General features: G+C 39.7%; 1 protein-coding gene across 2 annotated transcripts in view; it reads left to right on the forward strand.

The window, feature by feature from the left end:
• Epm2a (EPM2A glucan phosphatase, laforin) overlaps positions 1-11,626 on the forward strand; it is a 107,459-nt gene that overhangs the window by 48,450 nt on the left and 47,383 nt on the right. For both annotated transcript variants that reach the window (XM_021221644.2, XM_029533022.1), the window contains exon 2: positions 2,629-2,803. In XM_021221644.2, coding sequence (XP_021077303.1) covers positions 2,629-2,803 — 175 coding nt within the window. The remainder of the gene's footprint in view (positions 1-2,628; positions 2,804-11,626) is intronic.

An 11,626-nucleotide genomic window follows, 5' to 3' on the forward strand; every position in this document is an offset into this window, starting at 1 on the left:
CACACATACCTTGTCTATAACAGCACACATGCCTTGTCTGTAACAGCACACATGCCTTGTCTGTAACAGCACACATGCCTTGTCTGTAACAGCACACATGCCTTGTCTGTAACAGCACACATGCCTTGTCTGCTTTGGTGTACATTTCATTTTCACTCAGGCTGGTCTTCCTCATTTTCTCCTCATCTTCCCGGCTTCTCTTCCTGTACACCTATAAGGTCATTTCCCTTCTCCAGCTACTGAGTGTACAAATGTAGTGTTTCTTTCAGTGACTCATCTATATACCTAGATGACGTGTACAGATGATTCCTAACTTATTTTAGTCCAAGTCCTGAGCCCAAGTGTCAAATCCATAACTCCAGCTCTGTTGATATTCTCCTTAGATAACTGAGTACTCAGCACTCATCCTCCAGTATTCTCAAGTTGCTTTCTTGCAGGCCTTTCCTCTCAGTACCTGGCACTACGCTATATAGCATGATGTTCACTGAAAGGTTAGAGGTCTCTGTTGGCCCTCCACCATCTTCTTACATATCTGATTATTCACAAATCTAGTAGCCTTTCTCTTCTGCATTTACCTAATGTTTCTGTTTCTACCAACAACATTCCCTCATCACACTCCTGCTTTAATAGTCATTTTCTAAATAGACTAAACTACTCTGTGTGCACATGTGTGTGTGTGTCTATGCATGTCTCTGTGTATTTGTGTGTGTGTGTGTGTGTGTGTGTTCATATATTCGCAGGAGCATGTGTGTGGGAACCAGAAAACAACCTCGGATGTCATTCTTCAGGCACAGTCTACCTCATTTTTTGACTGGGTCCCTCATTTACGTGGCGTTCACCATTAGTTCAGCTCTGGAGCTCCAGCATGGCTGCCAAGCCAGCTTGTGCTGTGAGCTCTTGGGATGGAATGCAGGTCCTTACACTTGACTGGGCTATTGGTCAGGCTCCTAGACTCTCAGCTTCATTATTCCACTATTAATTTTTCCCTTTTATCTGAGAGTCATTTCAGAATTAAAAATGTGGTTTCATCACATGGCTACTAAAAACTGTTTGGAAATTTTAAATTTCTCTTAAGTACCTAAATCTTTACTATGACTTTGCACACTACACTACCTGTCTCAAACATTTGCCGAAGAAGGAATAAACATTATTGCAGCCTTTGCTGTTAAAACAGTTCTGTTATTACATACTTTTCTGTTGGATATTCTTGTAGGAGTTGAGTTGCTGGTCGTTTGCATATCATGTGCTATTCATCTCAAAGGACTTAGTGGACTGTTGGTGGAGTGCCTTCTAGCTCTCAAGAGAAAAGAGAGGAATCTAGGAAGATTGGTAGAGATTTATTGAGAGAGAAGATCCATATTCTAGAGAATCCGCCACTAGTTAAAGAGTATTTCTAAATGTTATGCTAAGCAACTTTTTAAGACTGAAAGTAGCAAGTGAGTCAAAATTTTTATATTCATAACAAACAATTCATTTCTATAAATCACAAACATTTGTTTTACTTAGATAGGACAAAGGAGGAAATAATTAAAAGTGAGATGAACATGTAAGATATAATTATAATACAGTTTGAATTTTATTTTTTTTATAGAAATAATGGCTCCTGTGTCTTATTTACCTTCCTATAATAAAGTGTCATAGTCTGAGAGATTTAATAAACGAGAAATATATTTCTGAGAGCTCTGAGGGTAGGTAAAGCAGGAACAAGCCATATTCAGCATCTAGTGAAGGTTTACTTTCCGGTTAATAGATGGCACCTCCTTGGGTCTCCCAAGGGGAAATGGAGGCGCTTCAACATGGGACTCTGGCAGTGGGGCAAGCATGCAGCTCTGAGGGTGATGCAAGCATTCAGGTCACAATATCCAGTGCAGCTGATTCTGGAAAGAACTGTAAAGTAGGCAAATGGTGTTTCTAGAGACACGCTCTTTTCTTTCTCCCTTGCTCCGTGGTACTAGGAAGGTGGATCGTGTGTCTTTGTGCGTGTGAAGGAGGCCTGGAGCAGCAGAAGGTATCCGGTGCCTGAGAGAGGGTCCTGTGAGAGTCAGCTTACGAATCACACCAAGTTTAGAAGTTCAGCAGGCTTAAGTAAACCTGTTAACCTCCACAATACTTAGTTTCCTCATCTATAAGTAACAGTCATCCATGTTTTATCTGAGAATTACATTGGCTATGATCATTTGTTTTTATTATTAATATATGCATACTTATGCATTTACTGTTTGCATTTACTGAGATACTTTATGACTGACCTGAAGTGTCATTTGCATACCATAAAGATAACATGGTATCCAAGCGTAACAATGACCATGAAACTGTTTCAAATGGTTATTTGGCAATAAAAAGAGTCAAAGCTTGTTGTAGGGTACTGAGAGTCCATGGAGTTCTGAAAGACTTAATAAGCATCTCTTTTTGAAAATTAAAACTCATGTACTTAGAAGGAACTCAGACACTATGATTTTTATAAGTAACTTTATAAAGCCCAATTTTCTCTGCCTGTAGCCAGTTTCATTTTGTGATTAAGCAGGCTTTCTGTTTATTTCCGACTTACCATTAATTTTGTTCCCAGTCATTTCGAGGCTGTCTAAGCAAAACAGTGACTTAATTGCTGTTTGCTCGCTCTTGTTCTAGGAAATGGACCTCACCATGACCGTTGCTGCACATATAATGAGGACAACTTGGTGGATGGTGTTTATTGTCTCCCAGTAGGACACTGGATTGAGGCCACTGGGCACACCAATGAAATGAAGCACACAACAGACTTCTATTTTAATATTGCCGGCCACCAAGCCATGCACTATTCAAGGTAAAAATAGCGCCATGTTTATAAGCTTCAAAGTAGGACAAGAGGTAGTGCTAGGACAATGGAGATGTTCACTGAGTTCAAAGCTGCGGTGTTTTGAGCAGATAAATTACAGTGTGTCAGTGCATGAGTGCTAGCCGATCTCTGTGTGAAAGATTTTTATAGAATTCTCTATTTCATGTATATGCAGCGATCCACCTATTTAGACAGAATAGGAGTTAAGCGACCTACTGATCCAGTGGTTTGATTATAAAGATTGCTCAAATATACTCCAGGTCACATTGTGTCCTATATTTTATTTTATACAGCAAGGAGACGAATGTTTGTGGTCTCCTTATAAATCTTTTCTCAATTATTAGTGTGAGAATTAAGATGTAAGATTGTTATTTGCTTATCATTCATTAATATTTTCTGTTTGTTTGTTTAAACATTGTAGTAGCAACATGTACTATAATGAAGAGCAGCCCTGAAAGAGGATGATAAATGAAAGATTCACTACGTTTTATTCACTGTCACTAGCTAGAAGTGGTTGTTAAGCCACCAATGGCTAGTCTCTCCAGAATTTCTTTATTTGCTAATGTATTGATTTCCCTCTATTACAAGTGTGATTTTTAACCCTCATTTGTTCCTCTTATACTAATCTCTATCACACAAATCAAAATATTTCTACTCTTCCTTACCTTCATGAAAATTACAATTTTTTATGTTCTATTGGTTTTTGACGATGTCTTGTCATTTCCTTCTTCATAAGAGCATATTGTGTTTTGTGTCTTTATTTTTTTCCAAACCTATTTCCTGTGGTTCATTTTCATTGCCTTCACATTTTTAAGATATGTAGAACTTTTGTTTAATATACCGAATATGTCTTTTATATTTTAATTGATTAAAATGTAAAATCAGTCTTCAAATATTACATAGTACTTACTGCTGAGCATGCAGTGATTATACCAACAGGTAATTTTTTTAAAGTTAAATTTTATTTTATGTGCATGAATATTTGGCTTGTACGTATGTTTGTGTACTACATAGGTGCTCAGTGCCTGAGGAGGTCATCCCAGGAATTGGGTTCCAGACACTTGTGAGCTGCTCTAAGGGTGCTGGGAATAAAACCTGGACCCACTAGAAGAGCTTCCAGTTCTCTTAGCCACTGAGCCATTTCTCTGGCCCCTTTCAGTGTGTTCTTAAGAAATTATTGTTTCAGATGAGACCCCATGAGAGAAAGGAAAAAGACAAAGACTGTGAATTCTTCAGAGTCTGAGAACATTGCTATTCTTTTTGAACATACTTCCTTTCAAATTCACATTTGATGTTAGGTTTGCTGAACTGAACACATGGTGTGAGGGAGACAGGGGTTGCACAAGTCGTTAAGGCCTGAGCAACACAGTTAATGGTGCTGCTGTTCACCGAGAAGAGGGCGACTGGGGGAGGGCCAGTGCTTGAGTGGGGTGAGCATCCTTGGAAAGCTACAGAGATGCCACTACACATAGCACTTCGATGCACAGAAATTTGGAGGAGCATTTGAAACGGTGATGCGCATCTGGGGTTGGGGTCCTCTGGAGATGACGTTCAGAGTGACGAATGTCGCGAGGCAATGGAACAAATGAGCGAGATGAGGAAAAATGGAGAGGAAAGAAGACAGAAAGCATTGGGCTCGTGTAATTCAGACGTCCAGGGAAAGAGCGGCACGCACTGAGCCAGTCTAAACTCTTGTGAGCATGCGCTTGGGGCCTTGTCTCCCGTCTGTCCTGAACAAAACTCCCTAGACCATTTAAAGCGCCTGCCTTGGGGTCTAGAGACTTCCCTCTGGGTGGTGATTACCTCATCTCTCTCACCTCCTTCAATGGCTGTCACTATAGATTCTCCTCAGGAGCATGTTAGGCCTGATGGAACCACATTCCATTTAGTCAGTATTCACCACTTGTTCGTTTTATTGCCCTTCATTTTGGAGACTTTCTCAGCATTCATTTTTTCCAAAAGAAACTACAGAATATCGTTTCCTTAATTTTGGGAATTTTACTTGCACTGTGATTTTTGTTATCTTCGTTTGTTCTAGTTTATGAATGGATGCATTCATTCATCACCTCCCTTTTAACACTTACAGTTTCTCAAAAGTTCTCCTACCAAGATGATCTTGTTTCCTCCCCAATTAGTGTTCTTCACTTCTTTGAATATTTCTCTTTTATAGTTTTAAAATGGCCAATGATGTAACATGTAAAAACACATTTATAGTTTTTATTATCTTCTAGTGTTTTTTTCATGGCTAAGTGTCAAAACCAAACTAAGGAGAATATTAGGTTTGATTTATTTTTTTTTAAATGTGGGACTGGTGAGATGGATCAGTGGGTAGAGACACCTGCTGTCAAGCCTGACAACCTGTGCTTAATTCTCAGGACCCACGTGTAGATGGAAAGAACTGGCTCCTGCAAATATGACTTTCCCACATGGGTAGCAAGGGTGCACTTGTGCAGCACATGCACACGCATGCACACACACACACACGCGCATGCACACACACACAACATAGAGGATAATTAAGGAAATGTAAACATAAGCAATATTTAACTGTCAACATTATATTTCCGTGTGTGTGTGTGTGTCCTTCCAAGTTCTGAGGACTTTAGTTTGCAACATCTCCATGTGGTTATTGTGCACACAGTATTTGAAAACTACTGTAGCTGACCCAAAGACGCAGCAATTTTGAATGAAGGAGGAATATTTTCAAATATGTTAATACATTTTGGTTTAGTTCACCTTTGACATTCCAGCTACAACATTCCTTCATTTTAAACTAAAGATAAGATGTGCATTTAATCTAAATGAAATATATTTCTATATTTCCTTATTAATTTGAAAATACTCGATTGATATGTTTGCTAAATCCATTTGAGTACAATGTGTAAATTTTATCTTAGCTTTTGAAGTAGATATACTCATGGCAAGTAACATGCTTGAGCAGATATAAATAAATATATACATTAAGACTTATCTGAGAGATTACAAACACAAACTATCACCATTTAGTTTGATTATGAGAAGAGAATTCTATGTGGAATTCTTTTATTGTTGGGGTCAATTATATCAAAATGACTTGTCAAAATCTATCACATGACTAGTCTTCCAAGAATACAAATACCTAACATTGTAAATGATATATCATAGGGCATATGGAAACTTTGTTCATTCAGGGAGAGCTATGACATAGCCCACGTTGAATGCTGGGCTGTCAAATGGCTCTGCTCTCAGTGGACTCATCATGCACTGTGTAGAAGAAGACAGGCATGCGTGCATCCATAATGCAGAGAGATTATTGTTGCAGTGAAGTTTTATATATAGCTTAATAAGGGACAGAAGATTTTAGTTCAAAGAAATCCTTTTTTAGGAAGGAGAACTTACACTGGATTCTAGAGAGTGGGCTTGTTTTCCAGGAGGGCAGAGATCAAGTTAAGGAGAGAGGCAACTGCACGTGAACAGAGGGCTGAGGGCAAGGGGATGATGGCACATTCAAACGGCTAAATAGTCTTCTCCAGCCAGGTCTTTTTGCAGGGCAAAGGAAGGATTTAATACTGAGCTTGGGTAACAAGTTTAAACTTGGGAAACAAGTCAGCCGGTAGGCATTTCCCTTAGGGGAAAAACATGCCAGCACCCCTCACTATTCAGCATCAGAGATTTTTATTTATCAACATTCTATTTCCATCTTCAGGCTATGCATGGGAAACTACACCTCTCTCTTCCATAGAACTTTTTTTTTCATGCAAAAGAACTGATTGGCACTAAAGACACGGACAACTAATTTAATGAAACGTAAGTAGTAAAGGGCTATAATTTCTGTTTCTGGAAAAGGTTTATTGCCAATTGAACACACTTCAAGAGACATAAATTAGCCTTAATGAACATAACACTTTAGACTCTTGACATGTTACAATTTAGAAAATGTATTGTAAAAGCCTGCTTATACTTTACCGGCCTTTACTTTATAAAAGAAAAAATGCATAGTAATTTTTCAACTAGGTTATTTTTAACAACACAGCACAGTAACCTTGTATACTTTAAAATACTGGTTTTATTTGACATTGTTTTTTAAATGATGAGATTAATTACTATGTGGCAGAAGAAAGGATCAGTTTGCAATCTCTCCTGTGTAACCTTGGGATAATCCCGCAATAGCCCTGCAAGCTTTAATATTTTAGTCTTCAAAATGAGATGTGTATCTAAGTGACTGCTGAAAGCAAGTTCCTCTAGAAGTGACCTAAGGCTAATGTCATGTTCACCTGTAACGACTACCTCTCATCTGCTTTTTGGCGTCAGGTCCAGGGACCAAGTGTTCCATCTCCAAGCGATACTCTTCTTGTGTAGCCCTAGAAGTCATGTTTACAAATACACATTCTATAGCCAGCATACAGTTGTCTTTATTAAGTATGCAAATGCTTATTACATAAGCATATTTTTATATTACTCATGTTTATAATCAAACCTTGGCAAGAATGTCTTTTTTTTTTTTTTTTTTTTTGGAACGAATAGAAATGAGCTGCAAAATTCTGATGTCCTCATAACAGATTGCATTGTCCTTATTCTGTGGTTCAAAAGCAAAATGTTATTGGCCAAAGGAGGACAACCAGTTTCAACTGGTATTTATATCTGGTCGAATGATTTGAGATACTTCAAATCTAAAATGAGATTACAGCTGTCCATACTTGGAGGAAGGGGAAATAGCATGAGGAGGGGGGGATGATTGCCAATGAGTTTTAACTAGGTGTGTGGGAATCCTTTGAGCATTCCCTTTTCCTATTTACATAGAGTGCTGTTCATATTTTGTAGGGCCAGTTATTGACAGATGTCCCTTTCTTCCTTAGATTTGACACTATATTCCATGTAAACCATTTAAATAGATTACATTATACGTATAGTTATGCTGGGATAATTAATTCGCAACATCACCTGAGAGGAAACATATTAACCATGAAAGGTCCTAAATTGGCATCACCTGTCGACTAAAGCACGTGAAGACATCAGTTCTTGCTGATGATGCTGTCATGGCACCAGCTTGATCATAAAAGAAGCAGCTGGATCCTGTGCTGTCGCGTGCATTATCCACAGCAGAGGCATTTAAGTTGTGATTTTGTATTGTCTTCAAATGTCTTGATCATTGGTGAATGAAAGCGGGTGGAAAGAAGCGCGTGCTCTTGCCAGCTGTAAGGTCAGGCCCAGAAGAAGGAAGGTGAGCGGAGGATTCTTTTATCAGAAAGAAGCAAGGAAATTAGATTCATGAGGCATTACGTGAATAAAGTGGGTCAGTGTTACAGTCGCCTATGAACTTTATCACAAGGCAGTAGGCACTGAGATGAGGGTATATACAGTCAGAGAAAATGACACAACACAACAGTCATTGTGGAAGAGCTTCCTGCTGATGAAAATGATCCCATCGAATGGAGAAAGCGATTAGGAGGAGGAAGGGGAAGGGAAACAGATACAAAACTTTTGTGCAGTGACAAATCCCAGACTCCAGGAGAACCGGTGCTTCCTCCATGACCACGGGAGGGGGAAGCGGAGAGTTTGGGTTTGGATGCAGCGATTGCTAGAAATGGGAGCAAGTAGAAGCTTACATTTTGCTCCCCTCCAGCTTTCTCAGTGAAATATGAAGCACAGTCCTCCGGTGGGGACGAGAGGTGAGTCTCCCTTAAAATGAAATGTAGACTGAGTGACGGATGGAGTGTGAACACGTTGACTCATGAATTTTAAGTTTTATAAGATTCTCCCAATTTTATTATCAGGGTGTCAATGACAGCCAAGGAAGAGTTATTCTCTCAGATTCGATGAGTATGGAAGGCAGACTGGATAATTTTTGAGCAGCTGAGATAGCCATTTGTTTTCTGCCTAACTCCACTGATAAACAGCAGGGTTCACGAGCGTTCATCAGTCAGAGTAGTCCTCAGCCAGAACAATCGTGTCCCAGCTGATGAGGTTTCTAGGTCCATCTGCTGATCCAAGGAAAACCACATCAAATTCTGCTGGTTGGTGAGGGAAGAGGAAATGGTCAGATACCGTGGTATCACAACATCGAAAGGTGTGCCCAGGGGTGCAGAAGTGGACTTGACATCAGAGCGTGAGCTTTCAAGATGCCCTTTTGTGAGTTTGTCTATTATTGTTTCCCATTGCATAAATGAGGGAATCTCAAGTTTAAGGCAGAACTGTGATTATCCATCGTGTTAGGAGTTATAAATGCTCCAGTTTAACAATATAGTCAGCCATATTTATATGGCATATTTATATATTACTCCATATAAAGATTCCCTTACATTAAGCAGGTAGATGCTCTCAGAACAGAGATATGTGGCAGGGTCTCTTGTCACCCAAATGGACAGCACACAGGGGATAATTTTGAGCCCCTTCAGTGCTGCGTGACTTGTAAAAACAAAGAAATAGAAGCACCTTTCAGACTGTGAACTATGATTAACTAGTTAGTTGACATCTCAATGGTAGGTAATCAGAGGTTTGAGCAGCCAGTGGACTGCAGGATGTAGACCTGTATTTGTAAAATTTTATGTACGAAGACACTGCTGTCTGATACATTTGTGCCCGGTCTGTATCTGTCTTTCGGCTCCATTTCCTCGCCATTTTCTGTATTTCACCCACTGTCTTTCTGGGCCTTACACTTTTTTTCTCTCCTTCCACAACTGGGCCATCTCTCATTTCTTCTGCCCTGACTTGTCTTTTCCTGACTTCTCTTCTCTGTCTTGTTCTAGTCTCTTTGTCGACCAGACACCTCCTTGACTCTAGGCCCTGGAGTCATCTGGTGATGTAATCTCAGTTGAGGAACTGCTTGGCCCATGATTATCAGGCCATAACTAACTAGGTAATTAAGGTGGGAGGGCTCACTCCACTCTGGACAGCGTGAGGCCTTGGGCAGGCACCTGATAAGGACACGCCTGCACACTAGCCAGTAAGCAAGCCGTGGTGTTCCTCCATGGTTCCTGTCCTGACCTTCCTCAGGGATGGACTGTGACCTCTGTGACCTGAAAGTGTAAGCCAAATGCATCCTTTCCTGTCCTAAGTTGCTTTTGTTTAGACACTATGAGAGCAGCAGAAAGCAAGCTGAGACACAGCCACTTTCTTTTATTGTCTTCTTGATACTTTGTCAGCAGAGACACAGTAAGCGAATGAGCTTCATATCTGAACACAGCATTACAGTGCTTTGTGCTTTCTGGTCTTGATGTGGTAATTGGGTGACTCGGGACCATTTTCGCTTCATTCATTCAGTGTTCAGATGTTTTCTGAGTGCCTACTTTTTTTTTTTTTTTTTTTTTTTTAAGCCGTTAGGTGTGAGAGGAACCTGTTCTGTTTCATAAGTTAGTGGTCTCATGGTAGAGGCATATGAAATCTACATTTCTATGAAAATATTAATGTAGTTAAGTTACTTTTCATGTCTCTGTGAATTCTTTTCAGCTTGTTTTCTTTAGGTGGCTCCACGGTATCAAGGACTTGGGGTCCTGTTTAAATCTAACTACATTAGCAATGTGACTTTGCTTTCAAAAATATATTTAATATTTAATAGCCAGGAGAAGTTTTTTTTTAAAAATAAAGATATTATGTTAATTAAAATTTTATGAAATAAGGAACTTCATAAAAGTTTTATTTATCCCACATTCCTATTTTCTTGCCCTAAAAAAAGTATTTTTAGTAATTATAATATTGAAGGACAGAAAGAGGCTTCTGGGTAACTATAATTCTATCAAACTTATGCCTGAGTCTCTTATCCCTTAAAAAATGAAATTTATATCATTGTTGAATCAGATTTTGCCTCAAACAGTGCCAAAGAATACGGTTTATACAATAGTTTATTTGAAATTCTTCCCCTTCTGTAGCGTGTAGTTTTTATTACCCCATTTTAAGCTCCAGGCAGACTGACTGCACGACCAGCCCCACCCAGGTTCCCCTGGATCCGCGGATGAAACACACACACACACACACACACACACACACAAACACACGCCTATTTTTGATACGCTTTAGTGCAAGCCTCTCTCGGCTCTTCTTTTCACTCGCAGCTCAGCACCCTAAATCTGCCCTCGGCTCAGTTGCTCTCTATCTCCTGCCTGCTGCCCCAGGCCTAGTCGACGAAGTGGTCAACGGCCACTCCATCCTAGAACTCACATGGCTGGCGGTCCTTCAAAGCTTGGTGAACACCTTTCCTCCTCCCAGCATCTGCTAGCCTGCCAGTGAGAAAACTGGAAGTCCCGCCCATTCTGCCCTGTCTCATTGGCCACTAGCATCTTTATTGATTGATCAAGAACCAATTGGGGAACAGGACTTTTCAGGGCTCATCTGCATATTCCTAATTAGAGTATCAGAAACACCCCCTACACCCTTCAACCCATCCTCCCATCTTATTTGTGTTGTATGAGTCAACCTTGCTGTATGTGGAAAGATTGCTTGGGTAATTACTTTAGATACCATCTATTCACCCAATGCAAATTTTAGGAGGGTTAATAGTAATATATCTATATATCTATATCTGTGTATGGTATATATAAGTATATATATGTTTATGAGATAGTAACAGCTTATAAGAAATCACCAATATTAATTGATTTGTGTCTGCTACATGTCCATTGGAAGTGTTTGAGTTAATTAAGGTCTCTTGTGTTGGTATAATTTTTTCAATTTTTTATTAGATATTTTCTTCATTTACATTTCAAATACTATCCCGAAAGTCCCTTATACCCTGTACCCCGCCCTGCTCCCCTACCCACCCACTCCCACTTCTTGGCCCTGGCATTCCCCTGTACTGGGGCATAAAAAGTTTGCAAGACCAAGGGGCCTCTCTTCCCA

This window comes from Mus pahari, chromosome 21, assembly GCF_900095145.1.
Source record: "Mus pahari chromosome 21, PAHARI_EIJ_v1.1, whole genome shotgun sequence".
Taxonomy (NCBI): domain Eukaryota; kingdom Metazoa; phylum Chordata; class Mammalia; order Rodentia; family Muridae; genus Mus; species Mus pahari.